The sequence below is a fragment of the Uloborus diversus genome, chromosome 6 (assembly GCF_026930045.1).
Source record: "Uloborus diversus isolate 005 chromosome 6, Udiv.v.3.1, whole genome shotgun sequence".
NCBI classification, from domain to species: domain Eukaryota; kingdom Metazoa; phylum Arthropoda; class Arachnida; order Araneae; family Uloboridae; genus Uloborus; species Uloborus diversus.
This window is the reverse complement of record NC_072736.1, coordinates 11,248,206-11,271,564: the sequence shown is the minus strand read 5'-3', so window position 1 is coordinate 11,271,564 and position 23,359 is coordinate 11,248,206. Positions and strand designations below refer to the sequence as shown.

Here is a 23,359-nt window from a genome sequence, read left to right as displayed (position 1 = left end):
CGCCAAGCCACCACGTTACTGTAATCCAGCCAATCAGTGGGCGAAGCCAACTCCGACCGATTAGCAGTCCGATCTTTTGAACGAAAACTTTTTAAACTTCATATATTGCCTAATTTGTTCTTTCCACCAAAAATAAAGATCTTCCACTGCACTGATCTTTTGTGTACAGAACTACTCTGTTGTAATTTATCTGAACGAAAATAAAATTTGTTTCGTCTTCAAATTCCATCATATTTTCTTTTAATAATGTACTGATTAGTTAGATAATCTTTAAAGTATTCTTAAGATTGGTGCCAAAACTCAGATGGATTTGAGCCGAGAAACAAATGTTGCTAGGTACGGTACTTTCTGATCATTTGGTTAGGAAAATCTAAAGCTCCGATCTGGTCACATGGTTCAACTATGACGACAGAACTCATGTTTTGCGTGAACCTTCCAATACTTTACTTTAAAATATATCACTGGACCTAAAATCGTTGTTTTCAAGAGAAATGAAGGCTTCACTCTCTCCCTCTACGTTTTATCTATTCTCAATTGACATATCACAGGAAATTTCATTACAAAAAGCAGAGTTAGCTTTCTTATTGTCTTTTGGCAATGGGTTAAATATTTATTTGAGTTCTTGCTCAACAATAGATTAAAATAAAATTAATCATTTGTGAAATATAACCATCCAATGTTTAAATTAATTAATTTACAAAAGCGTTTCCAATTTGATCCATCACGCTTCGAAACCATGCTTGCCACAACTTAATTACAAACAAAAAATTTCATCAAAATCGGTCCAGCCGTTCAAAAGCCTTATGGTGACAAACGTCCGCACAGAAATTTTTATATAAAGATACTCACTGATATTAAAAAAAAAAGCGAGTCCAATAACTTCTTTTGATGAAGCAATAACATATTACCTCTGTGATGCCGGAAATAGTTAATCAACTTGAACTCAAAAAGGAAACATTTCTATCAAAGTTCTCATTCGTACCCTTTTGAATTAATAAGCAAGCTGCACTTTCTTCTCAGTATCCTAACATAAACTTAGGAAATAATCCTGATTTTTTTTTCAGAAATAAAGCAAAAGCATTGGGAAGCTATTTATTTTTTGTTGAAGAGAGTTAAGGGGAGTTTGTAGTGGGATCTTATTTACCAGGGGTTCTCAACCTTTCAGGCCCCTTGAACACTGATTTGAGTTCTAGCCCCTCCCTTTTTCCCCATTATACCACCATATGTGTTTAATACAAGAGTTCAATCAAAATTTGAACCTAAAGCAAGTTGGAATAATTGAAGGTACTTATTAAGTAAAAATGTAAATGATTTTGCAAATAATACTTAATATTACGACACAGAACTTTATTTTGAACAGAATCTCATTAGTGCACATGAAATCAAAGAACTATATGCATACAAACTTAGAGGATTTGGGTGAGATTGACATTTTATACCAGTATCTTTTGCAAATACTCTTGGCAAGCTTTTGAATATTTGGAAGTAAATTAAAAACTGAGCGTATGTACCTATGTATCTATGCATGTTTCTATGTATTCATCTATGTCCAAGTTACTTCTCCCGAACGTCAGTGAACTGACCAACGAACCAGGTATCGATAGATTCGTATTTTCCCCATCTTTATGTTTAGCTATTTAATATAATACTCCTATAATAATTAGCATAGATATCAATTAAAAACTATTAATTATGATACTTAGATTTCAACATAAAATCCCCATTTTTTTAAGGCTTTCCTCCATTCAAATTATTATTCAGTGCTTCATCTCAACTTTCTGCAACAATGCTTTTATTAAAATTTGTAGCGTTGAAGAAAATCATTGAGAAGAAAGATGTGTTGCCATTATTTTCTCGAATTTAAAGAAATAAATTTCTGGCTTCTGTTTTGAGGCTTTTCCTGTAATCTGGGAATTTAAAATGTTTCCTTTTTAGTATTTTTCCACAATCTGCCACAAATTTTTTTTTTGTTGTTCAAACTTGATTGTTGAACAGGCGTTACTTGTCATAACTTTTATTTTCGAAATGGACCGTTTAAAGCCGGGCGATGCAGGTAGTTATGAAGTAAATTGTGAAAAGGCGCTCCTCCAATCACTTTCTATGTTTATTTGTGCCCGATTTGCTTTTTACTTTATGCCCCCCTAATTCTGCCAATACGGATTTACAGGGATATGTTGAGAAAAACTACTCTTGAAACTTAAAAAATGGCGATAATGCTGAAAATATTTGCATGTGACCTCCAAATTGAGTAAATTATCTTTTACTTTATTTTCATAATACATTCATGCTCCCTTGGGGGAAGCTTCCCCCAGGTTCAGTAGCCCTGATATACACATTCGTTTAATTCTGTTACATTTCTGTCCTTCAAAAGATAAATTAAAATCACATTAATAACATAAAAATCGAAAGCAGAAGCAAGCAAGGAAGGTGATGTGAATGAGTGGGCCTAGGGTGGGAAAAATATTGACTTGATATGGAAATGGGTTGAAAGTTATTTTTGTTATTGAAAGTATGTGGTTGGGCTGGAGGGAGGGGGGGGATTTTCTTACTCATGTTTTTCACATTACAATTTAAAAGTCCAGGAGTTTCATTATTCATTGTAGTGCCATGTGAATATACGCTGTGAGGGTTATTCTTTAATATTTCATTCAGTTTTATGCACTTTCTAAACTATTTGTTTTGTTTTTACTCTGTGTATTTTCATACTACATTTTATAGTAATGTTTGTGGAAATTTGGCTGATGACAAATAATCAGCAAATTAGCCAATTATGGACGATTAATCAGCGCATCCATAATATATATATACATCTCTTTTTTTTCTCCTTCAAATTTTGCTTTTCAACTGTTTGTACAAGACAAACTTTGCTTAAACCTTTTTAAAAAAATATTATTATTAATGTTTGTAAATAAATTTTGTTTTGCCTTCCTTTTTTTCTAATATTATATAGGGCGATGAAGATTGGCTAGGAGATGAAAGCGCACCTCTCACTGGATTTTCGTGGAGAGGTGGATCTGAAAGAGACACTACTGGCATACTTTTGTGGAATAAGGTCTTCAACATCACTTTACCATCAGGGGAAGAGGTACTTTTTCAAAGATATTGTGTTTCAAAATGTTTGACAAACTGGTGAATTTGAGGAAAAAAGATATTGTAATGTCTTTCAGTGCTAATAATAAAGTTCTTATCGTGTGAAATTTTGATTTAATTTGTAAATCTAAATTGGCAGTTCTTTCCAATAACACAATGATTGTAGAAAGCAACTACTTGTGTTGTGTAAATAATTCATTCTTAAAAGAATTTAACATACTTCTCTATCTAGTATTTTTCATTTTACAAAATATTCATATCTTTTAAAGATTTGAACATTTTTTGGTAATTTTTAAGGGTGGTTTTTATTTTCTTGTTTAAAAATTTTTTTGTCATTTCTGTTGCATTTAAGAAAAAAAGTTTTTAAATTCCCAAACACGTGCTTCATCAAATTTCATGCCATACCTAATATTTCAATTCTTTTGCATTCTGTAACTATTTGAATTCTTTTGGAAGTTATTTCAATGTAGACTGTCATAAAATGATTTATTTTAATCTTATTTCAATTATTTATTTATGTGGTTCAACTTGATTTCATTGAAGTGTAGTTGTAACTTAATTTTTGAAAATGTTAAATTTTAAGCAAACATCCACACAATTGTTTAATTTTTGGATTTTTTAGTGTTAAGGTACTTAAATTATTAGAATTTGTATGCAACATAATGGTGGGTTAGATTGGTTTTTTTGCGCAAGAGTCTTAGTAGGTTATACTGCTGCATGCAACACAATATTTTTAACTTAATACAGTAATTTATATTTATCAAGGAGCTATCAAAGTTTAATACCACTCTGATTTCTGCATAGATATAATAAGCAGTAAACAGTTTTCTGCTCACTGAGCTGTAAGGGAAAGAAACCAAATTGTTGTGATGATTACAATTAAAAATATGAGAAGTAATGAATGATTATGGATGTGATTTCATTTGTAAAATTTCTTTTCCATTTTCGAACAAATCTCACAGCTGCCAACTATTTCGAATTGTTCGGGAAACTCCCGAATTGGGATGTCTTCTCTCCAACACTGTAATGAAATACAGTCAAACCTTGATATCTCGAACCTCCTTATCTCGAAACCCTTGATGTCTCGAAACAAAAATTTTCCCCAGCATTTTCTATAAAAACCCCTATGCATTTTCCATAGTTATCTCGAAATTTATTTTTCGAAACCCTTGATATGTCGAAATTTTTTTGCACAGAAGCAAGTTTCAATTGTCGTTTTGCTTCGGCAATTTTTGTAGTAAAACCAATTCCAGGGACAATTGCTTAACGTTTTTCATCCCTTTTCTTTAAAATTTGTGAATAGGGGATTGGGGCAAGATAATAGGGGAGTGTTGGGTGCAGTGTTTTCCCCAGAATTTAGAATCTTTGTGCATTTCTCTCGAACATGTTGTCCATTTTGAGGAAAGGGGTTCGATTTTTCGTCCGTCAGTTTTCAAGCGAAAACGGAAAATGCGTTCCTCGTTTTCTTCATTCAGCTTTTTTAGCTCCTACAAAATGGCTGCTGAGAACTTTTTGAATGTGAGGTTACTGGTTAAAGATAAAATTAGAATTTTTAAATTTTTAGGTGAAAAAACCAAGTTGAAATTTTTGTTCATTTCAAAATCTCATCCTGTGCACTTTCGACAATTGGAAAATTTCAAATCTAGTGAAATACTGAAGACTACTTTATTGATCGTAATTCGATGTGGTCCAGTAGTACATATATAAATGCATATAGCGTACATGTGTGTAAATGTGAGAGTTAGTAGTGCAATTTTTTAAAAACCTTGATAACTCGAAAACTCGATATCTCAAAAATTTTTCCCATCCCGAGAGATTCGAGATATCGAGGTTGTACTGTAACTCCATAATTTTTATCAGAACAGCAAAATTCTTCAAAAAAGAAATATTTTTTTTTTTTTTTTTTTTTTTTTTTGGGTGATTTGAGAAGAAATCCTTACTGTAAAATGAAAGATCCTGATCGCAAGAATGAAATCTTATAATACACGAGTATGAAAATTGTATATATTGGATCATTTTTTAAATGTGTTCATTTCACTTCCCTTCTTTTTAAAACTTTTATTTCCTAAAAATTATGGTACAACAATTTGCTCTGAATTTCCTAAATTTTTACCTGCTGTGAGGAAGTTCATTATCATTTGCTAGAGAAAATAAAATTATGCCTCTTTTATTTAATTATTTATTTATTCAAATCTAAAAGCTGTAGATTTTTTTAACTTCAAAATGTAAAAATAGTAATTTCAATAAAGAAATTTCAGATTATATTGCGACTTGATTTAAGAAATCCCTATTTATGTTTAAAAAATCCCTTTTACACTCAAACTTTTTCACTAAATTTATTCATGTTAAGTCTCCCTCATTTTCATCTTTCAATGTTGGCAGCAATGAAATCCTATTGTCATTAAATCTTTTCTATTTGTATTGCTAAATTTTGTCTTAACATAATTTTTTTTTTAAATATAACTGAAAATGCTCATCTAGGAATAAAAGTTACTTCAAAATAATTTTATATTCAGATAATTTATTACCTGAAAATGTCTATACTGTGCTAAAAAGTTTAGTTAAGCAGTTATTTGAAAGATTACAACTTCCTTTTTTTTTCCCTTTTACATCCCTGTTATTGACTTTGGTTTAATATATATAGGTTGCTATACTCTTAATGGACACTCAAGGTGCTTTTGATAGTTCTTCAACTGTCAAAGAATGTGCCACTGTTTTCGCATTAAGTACTATGCTTAGCTCTATCCAGGTAAAACACATGCTTTTGAAACTAAACTTTATTTACAACATATATTTGTAAATTATTTTTGCTATAAAATTTATTCATTTTTTTTTTTTTTTTTTTTTGCTAATTTCAGGTCTACAATATATCTCAAAATATTCAAGAAGATGATTTACAGCATTTGGAGGTAAAATATTTGAAAATGAAAAAATATTGTTTTTTAAAGAAGCAAATGTTTTTTTCTTTTTAGGTAGTTGTCATTCAGTCATTTTGTATGAGGTGCACGACCTTCAGATTGCTTTCTGTCAATTTGTAATTCTCAACTTCAAGCATGAGATTTTTCTGGCTTTCTATGTTTTATTTAAAAAGTTTTCCTCCTTGTTTCACCTTTTTCAGGTTTCAGTACCATCCCATAGATCCAAAAAATGTTCTGAGTTTTCTTACATTTTCAGTCCCCTTTTTTAATTTTCTTCTCTCGATCTTCGTTTCCACAATTTCAGCCTTAAGCTTATGTTTTGGAGACGTGCCAACATTGGAACACGTGTATCGTCGAAAATTGCATGCCTTGTTTGAGATTTCAAATCATTTTGCATCCTGAAAATATTTCAATTATGTAGAAAGTTTTGAGGTATTTTATTATATGCTACTGTAACATGGCTTATTTTATTCATTATTTTAATAATTTATTTATTTATTAACATTATTTTAGTTGCTCACTCATACCATTTAAAATTAACCAAAAAAAAAAAAAAAAAAAAAACATGGTTTGACGCCCAGCCTCACATTTTCATAAAAGTTGGCATGTTTACTTCTTCTATGCATTTTAGAAAGCATATAAAATATTTTTGAAGGTTCTCAAACGGTTTAGATTTTATTGCCTGTTAAAGTTTTTGCTATTTTTATAGCTTACATGATGTTATAATTTTGTTATTTTAGTTATCTTTAACTCATCTTATAGCTGAGATGTTTCTGGAAGTATCCAGTTTACACAAAAACGCATAGCACACAGTCAAATTTTAAAAACTGAAAAGAAAGGGAAAAAATTACTCAGAATGTATATAAGTTTTTTATAGTGATGAATTTTGTCACAGGTTGAATATAAATTCTTCTCTTAAACATTAACTAAAGTACCTAATTTATGCACCTCATAAATAGTCTGAATGTAACCGAAATTTGAAGAATACTAAGCTTTGAGAACAAACAATATGTGCAATCTAGAAGTTCTTCTGTAATATTTGAAGCAAATAAGCACTGGAAAGTTTTCATTGTGCAGTGAAACCCTGTTACAGCAAATATCAATATAACAAAATATCCCTTTCAACAAAATAAATTTTCTGTCCAGATTTAATTTCGGGAACGTCACTTTAATTCTATTGCAACGAAACTTTTGTTACACCGAACGAAATTTCAGTCCCTTAAAGTTGGTTGTAAGGGGATTTCACTGCATCTTTAAAATTGTTAAATCTGACGCCTTTTTACCTTTTTGTTGAATTTTTGTTATTGTCTCATCTGAAAACTTATTTAGTGCATTTTTAGATATCCTCCTTTCTGCCTGTCATTGCTATGAATTTTTGGATTTTCTCTCATCCCTGCAACTTAAAAAATGGTTGTGGGGGAAGGGGGGGGGGCATTTTTATGTTAAAACTTAGTGATTGCTGTAAGTTCAGCCTACACTTCAAAGGGGGAAAAATAGTAAAATAAAGCAGTAAACAGTATCAATTCTCAAAAGTTTGACACGCTAAGTTTTTCATAGCTAAAGATTAAATATTTTGTCTGTTAAGTATTTCAATTTCTTCATATACTATTTAATGCATTAAAATAGAATTTTTTGTACGTTCACAAATGTGTTTTTTCATTTGCTTATGGAACATGAGGATATGTAATTTTTTGCTCGCTGTTTGTATTAGGGCAGCCATCTTTCATCATTTTCCTCTTTAGGGAGAACTCTTTTGTCTGTGTACCATTTGATACACTATTTAACTTCCGTTACCAGCTACAGTTTGTTTATATGAATCATGACTTAATAAAATTCAAATTTCCATCTTTTCTTTCCCCTCAATTAAATGTAAGCTTTCATGCCACAGCTTTTTCATTATTACTTTTCTGCTTCAATTTTCATATCTTTTTATAGTTATTTACTGAATATGGAAGACTAGCAATGGAAGAAAGTGGTGACACTCCATTTCAGGTAATATGCCTTTTTAATTATACTATAATAAAATTTTATGTATATTCCCTCTTACATAAAATACACCGCCAGCTCATTTATTCCATGTAGTTTTGTGCTTTTTAGCACTCATTAGCCCGGAATATTCAGCAGCTGAGCTAGAGGTGGAAAACAACTTAATGAGCCAAGAGAACCAAACAAACAGGTAGTTAATGTAGAATTAGCAAACAGACGAGTGACCGCAGCAGTGGTGTGGTTCAACTCAAAGATTGTAGGCAAAGCCTGTTTTTGTTATTTTAGTGATTTGCTAATTCTACATTAACTTCCAGTTTGTTTGGCTCTCTTGGCTTCTTTAAGAGGTTTTCCACCTCCAGCTCAGTTACTTCCTACTCCGGGCTGATGAGTGCTAAAAAGCACAAAACTGCATTCCTTTGATGGAATAAATGATCTGGCGGTGTATTTTATGAAATTCTGCCTGGGGAGGGGGGGGGGGGGGTAACTTACTGCAAAATATCCTCCCTCTTAATCAGCCTTTCTGAAACTTCTGGATGTGGGACATTTGTGCTTCCTAAGCTCAAACTTTACTTTAAAAATTATCGATTGCAAATGATTAGAAAAAAATAAATATTTTCCATGTTCTACTGAGACATTGAATCTTAATATTTGCAACAAAAAAAATAAGTAAATAAATAAATAAATATATATATATATACATATATATATATATATCTACTATATCCACTATAATATTAAAATCTGTTCGTGTCCGTCTGTCTGTCTGTCTGTCTGAAGATCTATCTTCTTGAGAACCGCTGCAAATCGAGAGTCAAACAGGATACCGATTAATTCAAAATTTTCCAAAGAAAACAATAGAACCAATCTCGTAATTGTACGACTTTAATTAGCAGAGATATTAATTAAAACGTTAATTAACATAACGTTATTCAGGAATTTTTATTTCTTTCCTGTTGCCATTTTGCATATGAGCAAATAAAATTCTAATAATTGTTTTAAAAGAGATTTTTTTGGCTGCTGTCCAAATTTTAAAACAACGTTTCCATCTAGAATTTCATTTCAAATTAGTTTTAAATTGGTTGCTCTATTCGGATATAGCCTTTATTTTATCGTCTGTCCTTTTTTTTTTTTTTACACTCGACGTTCTTAACTCCTTTCAGCATAGGAAAGTTGTTTCTTTAGATATGTTTATTGATTGTAGTGTAAGTTTATCGTTCACCGGCCTCATATTTTGATACATTTAGGATGTGCGACTAATTATGTTTATTCTGTTGAACTTTTTCCCGTTACATGGGTGAGTTTTCGAATTGCAATAACTTTCTTTTTCTTTCCTGTTTCTATTTTTGAAATACAGTTTGTATCGTTAAAAGAACATGTTAAATTAAGATTGTTTGGATTTCTTTAAGTGAAACAGAGTTGAACAAAAAAATTGTTTTTAAGGATTTTAACTAAAGCTATCTTGGAATCTGATGACTTGGTATTAAATTAATGCTTATTGGTATTTATTTAGTCTTGGTGCTTTAGTTTCACATAATCAATCAAAATGTGTGTCTCATTTTATGTAAAAAGATGATCGTAATTGTACATAAATATTTCAGATATAGTCTATCAGATTTAATTCAGTTTAAAGTGACCAGAGATTATAGTTGATAATGCATATATTTTCATCTTTTGTGCTAATGTAAAATACTCATAACTTGTATCATTGATAACTATGATTAACGTTAAAGAGAATTTTGACAAAAATATGCTCTACTGGTGTTTTACAAACCTTGCATTAAGCGTATTTATTTACTCCTTAGCGCTTTAGAAACTGATGTCAGAGTAATACAAAAACATCAATTGGACATCTCTTTCATTTTTTAAGTAGCCCGTGCAACGCCGGGCACGCAGGCTAGTACTATATTAAAATCTGTTCGTGTCAGTCCGTCTGTCTGTCTGTCTGTCTGAAGATCTATCTTCTTGAGAACCGCTGCAAATCGAGAGTCAAACAGGATACCGATTAATTCAAAATTTTCCAAAGAAAACAATAGGACCAATCTCGTAATTGTGCGACTTTAATTAGCGGAGATATTAATTAAAATGTTAATTAACATAGCATTATTCAGGAATTTTTATTTCTTTCCTGTTGCCATTTTGCATATGGGTGAGCAAGTAAAATTCTAATAATTCTTTTAAAAGAGATTTTTTGGCTGCTGTCCAAATCTTAAAACAACGTTTCCATTTAGAATTTTTATTTTAAATTAGTTTAAAATTTGTTGCACTATTCGGACATAGCCTTTATTTTATCGTCTGTCTTTTTTTTTTAATTTTTACATTCAACGTTCTTAACTTTTTTCAGCATAGGAAAGTTGTTTCTTTAGCTATGTTTATTGATTGTAGTGTAAGTTTATCATTCACCGGCCTCATATTTTGGCACATTTAGGAGGTGTGACTAATTATGTTTATTTTGTTGGAACTTTTCCCGTCACATGGGTGAGTTTTCGAATTGTAATAACTCTCTTTTTCCTTCCTGTTTCTATTTTTGAAATACAATTTGTATCGTTTATAAGAACATGTTAAATTAAGATTGTTTGGATTTCTTTAAGTGAAACAGAGTTGAACAGAAAAAGCTGTTTTTAAGGATTTTAACTAAAGCTAATTTGGAATCTGATGACCTTAAATTAATGCTTATTGGTATTTATTTAGTTTTGGTGCTTTAGTTTCACGTAATCAACCAAAAAGTGTGTGTCATTTTAAGTGAAAGGCTGATTGTAATTGTACATGAATGTTTCAGATATAGTCGATCAGATGTAATTCATTTTATGGTGAGCACAGATTATAGTTGATAACGCACATATTTTCATCTTTTGTGCTAATTGAAAATGCTCATAACTTGTATCATTGATAACTATGATTAATGTTAAAGAGATTTTTGCCAAAAATAAGCTCTACTGGTGTTTTGCAAACCTTGCATTACGCGTATTTATTTACTCCTTAGCGCTTTAGAAACTAATGTCAGAATAATACAAAATTATCAATTGGGCATCTCTTTCATTTTTTAAGTAACCCGTGCAACGCCGGGCACGCAGCTAGTATATATATATATATAAATTGGGAAAAAAAGAGTTTATGAAATCGACTTTAATTTTATTTCGGAAACATTGCCAATGAAGTACATAAATTGAAAAAATTTATTCATACTCTCATGCTTCTATTTTCTTCAACATTATTTGTTAATTGAGAGCTAAATGTAAATAATGTCATTTATTATGCAAGCATTTCTAAGTGGAATGATAAATTAACCAAATCTTGGAAAGTTGTCATTGTTTTTGTATCTCTAAGGACCAAATAGATACATTTGTCTTATCCATTTACACAAAATCTATTGAACCCATTTTCACAAAACTTGATGTGTGTGTTAGTCACCTTTGCCAATTTCATTCTTTTCTGTAAAAAAAATGTCCACACATTACCGCAAAGTTTATGATCCTTAAAGAATTAAACATAGAACTAACTGATGAGCAGAAACATGTTATGTAAATTTATTATCCCAACAAAACATAAATGTGAAAATGTGCCAAGTTTGGTTAAAATGAGGTTCGAGGTAGACGGTGTCACCGACAAAAGATTTCATATCTAAACGGGTACCAAGTTCCGTAGCAGTTCCTTATAGATGTTGGATTTTCTCATGTTCTTCAATTCATTTAGAAAATAATTTTTTACTTTCTTTGATTATGGATTTTAAACTTGCAGCAAGTTTTAGTCATCAGTAAACTGCTTTCAAAACATTTGACTACTCCAATTATAAAGTAACTTGCCAAGTTTTAAATCTAATATCGAAGATAGTAAAAAATTATTTGCTAAATGAATTGAAGAACATGAGAAAATCCAACACCTATAAGGAACTGCTATGGAACTTGGTACCCGTTTAGATATGAAATCTTTTGTCGGTAACACCGTCTACCCCGAACCTCATTTTGACCGAACTTGGCTCCTTTTCACATGTATGTTTTTTTGGGATATCATTAATTTTGAAAAGCAAAATCAAAGGTTATGCTCTAATTTAGACAATTAAATGAAAAATGTGTACAAATATATGGTTTCCTGCTTTTATTGTGCACTGATTTCTTTTTATTAGTAGTTTTGAATATATTTCGATAACTGGGGAATTGGCACGATAGCCAATTTTGGTCAATAATAGTCTGTTTTTGCTATTATAAGTAAGGACAAAGTACATTAGCTATTGGTCTTCGGCATCCTTAAATTTGAGGACGATTGAGAAAATTGCTAAGATTCATATTTTTCAAAATCTGTGTGCAATTTATCATACGTAGATCGTAAAATATGCAGAGTTTGGCCAAAACATTTTTCAATTGCTGAAGTTATTGCTGCCATTTTTGCTCCTTCTGTAATTTCACATTTAAATTGAAATCTTAAGTTTTTAAGTAACTTGATAAATTTTAAAGCTGATTATTTTTTATCTTAAAAGCTTAGCTCTAGATCTGCAAATTTGATTATTTGATAGATCATTTTTCATTTTAACGGAACCTAAAGTATTGTGTAAAGCCCCATTTTGTTTAGAAATTAAATTGTTAATGTAAAACTTCACAACCTTGTTTTGGCAACATTTGACAAGCCCATTTGTTTTGTTTTATTTGGCAAAATATTTTGCAATCTCGTTGTGAAGTGATCACGCAATGATACTAAAAAAAAAGCGTAGTTTTTTGCTATTTTAATGTAGTTTTCAAACTTTTTAGATTTTTTCCTATATATATGTATGAAAATCTATCTTTATGCCAAATTTCAAATATGTAAGACACTTGAAAGTTCTTAAACATTTTGATGAGTGAGTCAGTCTGTGGAGAATGACACTTTTCACATTTTCATATTTCCATAATTATAAGAGGTACGTTCATGAAATTTAGAACTATAGGTCTTCTACGCAGCTCTATTAGATATACAAAATTTCAAGAGCATAAATTTAATAGTTTTTTCAGAAATGGAGGGTCAAAAGTAGCTTGAAATGGTTTGTGTAAGATACACACTGGCAGATGTGTCGCCTGATTTGGGAACTTGGCTGACACACTGCTGTTTGTCTAAATAATATTTGATGGAAAGAAAATCACTAGTTATTTGTTTCTTCAAATAACTAATTTCTGAAAATTTTATTTTCTTAGTTAAATCCGTATAATGTTACATTCTCTCTTATTCTCTCATTCTTATCCCTCACAGAAACTTTTATTCCTGGTAAGAGATTGGAGCTTTCCTTATGAGGCAGAATTTGGCTTTGAAGGTGGACAATGCATTCTAGATAGAAGACTGGAGGTATGGTTTAAAATATATGTTGATTTTGCTGGCAAATAAGGCAGTCAATTGCAAAGCAGGGTTACTTCCCTTGCAAAAATAGTTTTAAAAAGGAAACTAAAGTTTAAAGTTGTAGTTCTCCTGTTTTGGTCGAGTATCCGAGCATTTCAAAATATATTTCTAAATTCAATAAAACCAGTCTATAACAATACTGTTTGCAACTAAAAAAATATTGTTATAGACAGTTTTGAACAGTTATGCAAACATTTCTCCCCTTCATATCCAGTACATATAATCTATTGTTTTTATTTAAAAAAAAAAAAAAAGATTTAAGTAATGCAAGGCCAAAATTATATGCAAACCTACAAGTGTAGGGGAATTAGATTTTCTGAAAGCCATTTATGTTCACAAAAATTTGAATAATCTTTGCAATGAGTCTTTTGAGGTCCCACATATCTCTCCAATTTTAATCGATGGGTTCAAATTTACATACAGTAGAACCTCTATTATCCGAGCTTCGATTAACCGAGATTTCTGTGAACCAAGCCAATAATGAAGTCTAATTTTCAAAAACTAATGTAAGTTTAGTAAAATCATGAATTTTCAATTTGAAAATAAAAATATTTTCTGAAAATTCTTGTGTTTTTTAATACATCTTTCAAAATTAAAAAAAGTATACTTCGTATTGCTAAAGAAATTTCTATTGACTTTTTAAAACTTACTACAAGTTATTTTCCATTTTAGTTTTTTTTAACCGCAAAATATTACTTTTTGTTGGCCTTTTAAAGGTAGACCAACGGATGTGGAATGGTAAGTTCGGTAGAAATGAAGCAATGGAAACTGAATTTCAATTTAAACAACATTTTATTCAAAAACATGTGTAAAATGTAAATAGGCAAAAAAAACAATCAAACATTTATAAAAGGTAAATCCCCTATTGACAATTCAAATATTATAACCCCCCCCCCCCCCCAACAAACAAATATCACAGAGAAAAATCACAAGATTCAATTACTGGAAAAATCATCAACAGTTGTAAAACGTTCCTAATAATTTTTTTAAACATTTACCCTACGCCATGCCACAATGATGGTAGCTGTCCAGAAAATTATTTTAAATAATCATACCACTGGCAGTCCATACTTTAAACTTGGCACACAAAACAACGAAGGCAACATCCATCTGTCGGATGTTCAGACGAGTTGAAAACGTCCACTCGTGGACAGCAGACCAAAATCCATGGTCAATCATTCCCAGGCACACCCATGCCACAGAAACAGCAGCACAGGAAATTATTTGCCCAGCTTCAAGCAAAACAGGAACCTTCCACTAGCAGAGGATACCTCACCATATAGTGGATTCAATCCAGTCCGACCGGCTCCGTAATCGAGTATATGCCAGACGAACCTTCCGGCACTGTTAGGCCTAATACTTAAAAGACATCAACTCTTCAAATTTATATTCCTTAAAAAAACTCCTTCGTATCTTGTAAGGCACTGTTTTAGAAAATCCTGCTCTGTTAGCAGGCTATTGAATCTTGTTACAACATTTCATAAAAACCTCCACGTCCTCTGCGTGGATAAATCAATCCATTCGAGCTCACATGCTCAAATCAAAACACACTGTCTGCAGAACGGAAGCAAATCATAAGAGATCGATTGATTGACTTTCTATTTAAACCTTCTCTGTTACCCCGACGCAATGACATGACGTCGTCAAAATTTACATCTGTTGCATCTGAAAGCAACTCACAGTTAATCCTTTAACTGTTACTATTTCTTAAATTTGCATTCTTGACTGCTACCAGCAGAAAGATCCTCAACTCATTGAGGCCTGACGTCACGTCCGCCGAAGGGCGGAACACGTGATCGACTTGTTGGTTGTTTAGTCACTTGGGGGTTTCATACATACGCCCGCCGGATAAATTACTTCTTTTAAAACCGGGAATCTATTTTTCAGACTAGTTTGAATTTACTGGTGAGTTTTAAACAATTAAAATACATTCTATCTTTTTACGAAATTGCTCCAAGAACCTAAAATATATGGTTATGCTAACACTTTTTTATCTTTTCATCTGTTAAAAATACTCTGTTGTATTTTTAATTAATACAATTTGTGATCCTGACACGTTTTTATACGAAGTTTCTATTAACTGAGAATTCCAATGTCCGAGGCACTAGCGGTCCCAATTAACTCGGATAATCGAGGTTCTACTTTATTTTGGTACGTCAATTCATGCCTCAGCACTCGCTGAGATCTGATTGGTCCCGCTTTTGTATTTAAACTCTCTCATGACCGTTTTCCATCCCATTTGCTTGCTTTGCGCTGAGGAAGAAGGCTATTGCCTCTGAAACATGTTTGCATGTTAAACTTTTAAATCTTTTATTTGTGCTTTTAAAACATTGTTTCTGACTTTTATCTATTTCTTGCACAAAGCTCATGCTTTTCAATCTATTCAAAAGTGTTCCTGAGCAAATTTACCCTTTATGTTTTGGGTTTACTTCCATGTCTTAGTTCCGTTACTGTGTAGCAAAACGAAAACCTAATGAATCAGATTAGAGTTTAAAGTTTTAGTTATGTATTTGTTTCCATTATTTTTCATTTAAATGTTTCAGATATCTGATAAGCAGCATCCACAATTGCAACAGCTGCGAAAGCACATTCGTTCTTGTTTTGAAGAGGTGGAGTGTTACCTCATGCCTCATCCCGGATTGGAAGTTGCAACTAGCCCGATGTTTGATGGTCGTTTAGCTGGTAGGTAACTAAAAGTTCATCATTCCTATTTAATAAAGTTTCTTAAAATTAACATTGTACACTTTTTCTTATGTTTTTAAATGTTTGTATTTGCTTTTGTTTACGTTTGTAGATATAAGAAAAGAATTTAAGGAATACCTACAATCTTTTGTTGTTAAGCTTCTGGCACCAGAGAATCTAGTTCCAAAACAAATAGCTGGACGATATGTTACTGCAAAAGATTTATTAAACTATTTCAAGGTAGAATAACTTTTTTTTTTTAATTTTAAATGTTGATTTCTATATACTGCATTCAGGGGTCTGTCCAGGATTTTTCACAAGGTCCGTTTTTTTGTGAAAAATCAAAAAATTTGCAAGATTTTTTTTTTGTAAAAACAGAATTTTAGAGTATTGAAATAGTGCAAGCTGCATCACTGAAACTTGAAGTTGAGTGTTTTCCTCTTTTCTGTTGCGAATATCATTCTCGATCATTTTTCTAGTATTGGGGGGGAAGGTATCATTCTCTGGGAGATGAGTACCTCTCAAGTATCAATATTTATCTACCATTCTGCATTATATTACATTGTACTAGAAATGTTATATGTGTAGTATTTGAAATAATTGTAACAAAAAAATAAAATTCAGGCAGGGGTTCAGCATTTAACTTTTTCACCGAAGACACTCTTAAAGAGCACAGAATTTTGTTTTAAAACTTATAAACTCGTGATTTTAGCAAAAATAAAAAGATATTTTATTTGTTTACCTCTTAAAAAGCGTACTAAACATAAAAAATTCGAAAAATTCGATTCCCATAGCGGATGCAAAGAGATCGCAATCCTCAAAGTGAAGACATCAAAAGCATAAGAACGGCTTGTAAAAGAAATATTTTTAATAAAATTATTTTAGAATTGCATTTTAGAGTCCTATGATAAACATATAAAAATCTGTGGACACAATTGAAGCGGAAAATAAATAAATAAATAAGCCATTGGTTCAGCATTTTAATTTTTGACTTGTAAAAGAAAATGGAATTTAGCTTTAAAAATTTGAAATGAGTGTTGTAACAAAAATAAAGAGACTTTTCATATATTTGCACCCTAACAGAGCGAAGTTAGCTGGATATGAGTCTCATATCGGATGTAAAAAGATTGCATTTTTCAAAAAGTAGGCATCTGAATAAAAAAATGGTAAATAAAAGTTTATTTTAAGTTAATCATCCTCGTTAGCATCCAAAAACCAAGCCCATGCAATTTTCTCCCAAAATAACAGTTAAACATCACACCATAAAAATGCAAATATTGTCAAGCTGGTAAAATGATGAGAGTATTTTCTAATCAAGTCACCCAATTTAAAGCATTTAATAAAGAAGTATTGAATTGAAAAATAGTATTTAATAGAAAGCAGTGATCATAGTTGGATTAATTTTATATCAATCAATATCATCTCCCCCCCCCCCACTATTTTAGGGCTATTAAATATTTTTCATTTCACTGAGAATTACTTTAAAAAAAATAAAATTACTGATGTTTTATTGTTCTACTAATGAAATTAAAATATTTAGTCTCACAGTGCAATGCCACAATTTTGATTTTTTTAAGGTGTCAGAGCATTACCATATCACGGACAGATCTGGGCATTCAATTTGCAAAACACTACACTAAGTACTGTAGGTGTAGGTTACAATTATTTTCTTTATTTTAATTTTTACTTGTATAAAGCAAAGATACGTGTGTTCATCAAACATTTCTTCCTCAAATTTTAACCTTAATATCCTTATAAAAACTGTACTTTTAAAGTTAATGTATTATGTGAAAAACGTATTTTCTTAGTTAGTGGGCCTTAGCCTATATGTAACTCCTGACTTAGTAAATGTTTTAAATTTTGTTAAAAAGCAAAGTGTTTTTTCAATTTTCTTATTAATATTGTTATGTAATCTGAGAAATGTAATCAAGATCTGCTTAATGCACATTCAAATTAATTGGGTAAGCTTTGGAAATCTGTCCCCTTTTTTTTTTTGATAGTAACAATCTTGAAATTAATTTTATGTTTGAGTTTTAACTATCATTCTTTTTCGATTCACAGGCATATATTGAAATTTTTAAAGGAGGTGAGCTTCCTGAACCTAAGTCGATGCTTGACGTAAGTTTATGTGTTTCTTATATTGAGTTGAGCTTCAAATTAATTATTTTTTGTTTTCTAAATACTTAGATTTCATTCAGTGGGTTGGATCCTATACTGTGTTTAGCAGTTGACTTGTTGAAAATCTAACTCTAAAATGTTCTGTTTCTCGCAGTATTTCCTACTTTCTTCTATGATTTAACTTCCTCATACTTCTTTGCACAAATCAAATTATATATGAGTCCTATAACCATTTATTCAATTGTTAAGCAAAATTTTTTGATGTTTTTTGTGTGCATATGCATTTTATTTGAATACTTTTTCGGGGATATTTCAATAATTGGGAATTTTGCACGGCAGTCTCATTTTTGGCTTAAATAATTTTATTTTGGTAACCCTGCCGACTTATAGTAACCCTATGTGAATAGATGTTTCCGATCTCTTTGTTTGCAAAGAAAAATACCTTTCCCGCAGGCACTGGAGCCGAAAATTGACGCCAATGAAGAAAGATCGCCAGATTCCCAATTATCGAAATATCCCCCACTTTTTCTGTTAAGATTGTTAAACAAAATAATTTTACTTCATTTTTATATTTTTCTTTGATTTGTGCATTTCTAAATTATTGCGTCACAAAATATTCTTGCAAGAAAATTTTGGTATTATTAAAGTTTCAAAGAAACCATAATAATTTTCTGTCAGAGAGCTTATGTCTATATGCACTAGGGTGGTTCAAAAAAAAAAAAAAAACTTTTTCAGCTAGAGTTTAGACTTACTAATAGTAATATGCTGTAAAAGTTTTAGCTTCTTACTCAAATGTGGAGAGGGTGCTCAATGACCCCTTAGTTCAACATTAGTCGTAGCATAAAGAATGTCACAAATTTAGAAACATTAAATTTCCCCAGCTGTTTTTTTGTAAATAAATACTTTATTGCAATGTATATGCATATTACTCATGTATATTATAATATGTAGCACTGTTTTTCAGTTCAATGTATTTTTAAACCCCCCTCCCCATACTGATTAAGTTTAGTGGAGGACAGTGGCGGCTCGTGCCTTGAAAAAGTGAGGGGGCCAGATCATGGGTGGTGATATAGGGCGCTTTTTCGCACCCCTCCCCTTTTTTTAATATTTAACTTTTCTTTAAAAAATATTTGTGTTAAATAAATAAAATTAAATTCAGTTTAAACAAAGACAAGCAACAGAATACTTAAACTATTATGTGCATCACGAAAGATATTCATCTCATGTTTATGTCCATGATTGCCGAGAGGGTGATGCACGCCACCCTCCCCCCCCCCTCCAGTCTTTCAAAAAAATACTTAACTATATAGGGAAAAGCTACAAAATACATCACGAAAATTATCAGGGTAAGGGGCATTCCAAGGTATTTTTGACATTTATGTAGAATCCGTAACGTGACCTTATTTGCCATAACTTTTTAATTTACCGTTTGATTTGCAAATTATTTTAATTTGAGCTGGTGTGTTGATAGGAAAAGATCAAAATAAAATAATATGCAAATCAAACAGTAAATAAAAAAGTTATGGCAAAAAAAGTCACGTTACGGACTCTACATAAATGTCAAAAATACCGTGCAATGCCTCGTAAGCATTCTGTCCAGTACACTTATCGGCGCTGCAGTACGCTTCCCTTGCAGCACCAGTAAGGTACTGCAAGTTTAGCACTTTCACCTCCTGATTTTCCAAAATAAATTTTTTAAAGCAATATTAATCTAATTTTTTTAATATTAATATTATTTTTAATCTTTTAATATTAAATAATCATTTTGAAGGAGTAAGATTAGTTGGTCAAAGACCAAATTACAGTTAAAAAAAAAAGGATCAAAAATATTGTAATCAGAAAAATATGTAAAACTAATAATTAAATAATTTTAACAAAGATGAAAATACATCACAGTACTCGCTTTAAAATAAATGAAATGAAAGAAGATAAACTAAATTTAAAAATACAGTGACCGCCGCTTATTAAAATCATATTCATTCTCAAGGCATTTGATTTTATAAAGCGGCTGATTTTATAAACCGGCATTTTAATAAATGAAAAGTTTTGAAGTTCAAATACTTTAAAAAACAAAATGAATTTCGTTATTTATTTATGTTTTAAGTATTTAAAAATACAATTGTCATTTAACTAAACATGAAGTTTTTTTTTCTTTTTACACATGGGTCTTAAAATATTGGCATATTGCAGTTTGGTTGACAGAATTGGAGAATTAAGATTCAATATCGTTGTTTTCTTCTTTGCTCTAAAGTGCATTGTATATCATCAAGCGCTTTTCTGACATCCATTGAAGAGGCAAATTTGGCGATGAGATTTCCTCATCTTCGGAAACCAATTCTTTCACTTCTGGGTGCTTCTTTATCAATTTTTTTACGCATAATGTCCAAAATTTTGATTTTATAAAACGGCGATAGTGATTTCATTGAAGGACAATTTTAACATGTTTTGGTATTGCAATGATTCTGTTCTTCCAGATTTGATTTTAAAAAGCGGCTGATTTTATAATCCAGTGATTTTATTAGTGGCGGGGTACTGTATAAATAAAAAACAAGTTTAAAAAATTTTAGTGATTTACATGCGGCGGGTGATTCTTCCGGCACCCATGGGCCAAATTCAGAATTTTTATGCCATAGGAAATAAAGAAAAAAAAATCTAACTCTAAAATTATTGATAACTTGTCAAATTTTCTTTACATTACAACATGAGCAGTATTAAAATTATGCCAAAATATTGATTAAAATTGGAGGAAACTCACAATTAAAAGAGTTAATTAATTTGATTATAGAATATTGCATTGTCATCGGGTCTGAGGTCGCTTGCCAAATTTCAAAAGAATCCGATCGCAGGAAGTGGGGGAAATTTGAGCTGCAAGATTCCATTACAAGATACATACATACATACATACATACATACAGGTGAAGCTAATAAAAGCGTGTTAAAAAAAGTAATAATCTCTATGTAGCAATGGAGAGACATTTTTTGAATACAAAAAATAATCTTGTAACGATATATGCACATGCGTACATGCACACACACACACAACAGTGGTGCAAGTAGAAAATAGTTTTTAGGGGGGAGGGGGCATATCGGGAGAAAAAATCTAATCTGATTAGAGGGGGTTGGGGAGTTTGCCCCTGAAATTTTGTTAAATATTGTAGTTTTAAAAATGCAATTTTAGACGATCTTAGGTGATGTGAGGGGGAAGATTGGTCCATATTTATTGACGTTAGGGCAAAAGATGAACTTTGGAACCCTCCCTGATCATTTTTTTTAATCAATAGAGATCAATTCCTATTCCTCCTTCCCCCCTCCAACTTTTCAAAATTGCAGTTCCAAAAACACAGTTGTAGACAAACTTTGAATATTTTCACTAGAAGGAGTTCTGGAGCTCTTCCCTGGAATTTTTTTTTTAAAGTCCTAAAAACTTAAGTCCTAAACTCTATAATATTAGTAGGAAGAGTTCAGAAACTATTCCTCTTAAATTTTTTGTAAGTGGTTGTTTAAAAAACCATTTTTTGATGAAATTAAGGAAATGCGATTCGGGGGCCCTTGTCCGAATATTTTCTGAAAAAGAAGTTGTTAAAATGCGATTGTAAGATCATATTTTGTAAAATTAGGGCCAGTAATCTTTCGAAATTGAAGCTCCAAAAATGCAATTTTAAACATTTTTCGAACGCAATTTTAAGCGATGTTGTAAGGTATTCGGAAGCTTTCTCTGGAAATTTTGCGAAATTGAAGATCTGGAAATGAAATAAGAGATGTTCTGCAAGGTTTTTTTCCTGTGAGCGGTGAAAAGAAATTAAGATTTAACCAAACTCCCCCCCCCCCTATTAAAATCTCCTCTGCCCTTATATGTTTCTCAGATACGTTTCTGGAAGTTTCAAAGAGGAAAATGATATTTCGCCAGAAGCAGATGTTGCAGGCATGGGCGCCCATATGGGGGGGGGGGGGGGTGCAAAGGGGGCTCAAGCTCTCTTTGAAATGAGAACTTTCTTCCTTTTAGTACTTTTTTCTTTGCAAAAATGTAAAAACATTTCTTCTCTAGCTATTAATGAATAAGTTGTTAAAAATATCAATTTTTAATAACTCTAATATAGAAATCGGTTTCCATGCAAAAAATATCCTGCTAAACCATGAAGAAAGTATCTGAGGCCCCCTTTAAAATTTTGCATATGGGTGACCATGGTTGCAGTGCTGCATAAAAAACCTCAAAAAGAAGAGTAAAATCTGCCAAATATTCTAGCTTTTGAAAAAAGACAACCCCGTCTTCAAAATTAGAGGTTTTTTCTTTCATCATTTTTAAACATTTTTTCAAATAATATCAGTGAATGTGTTAGCTCTTGTTCACCCCACGCACCTTTATACTGGCGGCAACAATATGCTCTCGAAAAAGGGGGAAAACGGACAGGCCCTTGACAAAATGTCTTGTGATGGTGATCGGCCAGCTTCACGCCTAGCTTTCTTGAGGGCAAAATTCAGAACAGCAGGATACACATTTCAGGGGGAAATGTTATAAAGTTTATTTTAAAAAATATTTTTCTGACCTACCCCCCCCCCCCCCCCCACACATACAATTCACTTTTTATTTCACTCAAGCACACACACACACACACGCACACACAAAAAAAAAATGAAAAGAAAGAAAATAAATTAAAGAAATATGTATAAATTATTGTCTCAAAAAAGTGAGGGGGCCCGGGACCCTCTGGCCCCTCCCACGAGCCGCGACTGGTGGAGGGGGTTGAGCATCCTCTTTCATTTGAAATAGGAAGCTAAAATTCTTTCAGTATATTACTACTTATAAGTCTAAAAATATTGAGGGGTGTCCTGCTATCTAGGAGAAACTTTTTTTTTACCTGTATTTTTGAACCATCCTAATACAGTCAAACCTCGTTATCGCGACACCCGGATTTCACGACACTCCGGATGTCACGTCACTTTTTCAAAGTTCCGAACTTATGCCATATAATTTTAATGTTAAGTGGCTCCGGATTTTACGACAGTTTTTTTTTTGTGCAACTCCGGTTACGACGACGCTTCGTGCTACGCAGACTGGATCAAACATTTCTTTTGCAATTGAAAAATTTTCAGTAAAATAATGAAGACATCTGGCAATGTTTGTTGTGTGAACTTCGAACTCTGACAAGAGATTTGACCAGGCATGACACCTCGAGAATGGTGGGGGGGGGGGGGGGGGGGGGAGGCGG

At 31.8% G+C, this 23,359-nt stretch overlaps 1 protein-coding gene across 1 annotated transcript in view; it reads left to right on the top strand.

Moving 5' to 3' along the window:
* LOC129225082 (atlastin-2-like) overlaps positions 1 to 23,359 on the top strand; it is a 45,410-nt gene that overhangs the window by 3,728 nt on the left and 18,323 nt on the right. Inside the window, exons 3-10 of the mRNA XM_054859636.1 lie at positions 2,951 to 3,085; positions 5,735 to 5,839; positions 5,949 to 5,999; positions 7,944 to 8,000; positions 13,209 to 13,301; positions 15,896 to 16,034; positions 16,147 to 16,274; positions 18,096 to 18,152. Coding sequence (XP_054715611.1) covers positions 2,951 to 3,085; positions 5,735 to 5,839; positions 5,949 to 5,999; positions 7,944 to 8,000; positions 13,209 to 13,301; positions 15,896 to 16,034; positions 16,147 to 16,274; positions 18,096 to 18,152 — 765 coding nt within the window. The remainder of the gene's footprint in view (positions 1 to 2,950; positions 3,086 to 5,734; positions 5,840 to 5,948; positions 6,000 to 7,943; positions 8,001 to 13,208; positions 13,302 to 15,895; positions 16,035 to 16,146; positions 16,275 to 18,095; positions 18,153 to 23,359) is intronic.